At 34.6% G+C, this 376-nt stretch overlaps 1 protein-coding gene across 1 annotated transcript in view; it reads left to right on the top strand.

Moving 5' to 3' along the window:
* Idh3g (Isocitrate dehydrogenase (NAD(+)) 3 non-catalytic subunit gamma) overlaps window positions 1-376 on the top strand; it is a 1,929-nt gene that overhangs the window by 1,499 nt on the left and 54 nt on the right. Inside the window, 1 exon segment of the mRNA XM_011496677.1 lies at window positions 1-376. This exon segment is cut by the window's left edge and continues 10 nt beyond it; it is cut by the window's right edge and continues 54 nt beyond it. Coding sequence (XP_011494979.1) covers window positions 1-376 — 376 coding nt within the window.

Raw genomic sequence — 376 nt, 5'->3', positions numbered from 1 at the left:
TACTCATAATGATATGATAATTGACAATACATGCATGCAGTTGGTTGCAAATCCACATCAATTTGATATTATGTTAACAACAAATTTGTATGGTGCAATAGTTTCAAATGTTGTTTGTGGTTTATTGGGAGGAGCTGGTTTATTGGCTGGTAAAAATTATGGTAATCATTATACAATATTTGAACCAGCTACCCGTAACACAGGTGCAAGTATAGCAGGAAAAAATATAGCTAACCCAATTGCTATGTTAAATGCATCCGTCGATATGTTACGTCATCTTGGACATAAACGTCACGCAATTATAATTCAAGATGCTATCAATAAAACGGTTAATGCTGGTATTCAAACTAAAGATCTTGGTGGCACATCCTACAGC

This window comes from Ceratosolen solmsi, unplaced genomic scaffold, assembly GCF_000503995.2.
Source record: "Ceratosolen solmsi marchali unplaced genomic scaffold, CerSol_1.0 scaffold29, whole genome shotgun sequence".
NCBI classification, from domain to species: Eukaryota; Metazoa; Arthropoda; class Insecta; order Hymenoptera; family Agaonidae; genus Ceratosolen; species Ceratosolen solmsi.
The sequence above is the reverse complement of the archived record's forward strand: the minus strand, read 5'-3'. Positions and strand labels throughout refer to the sequence as shown.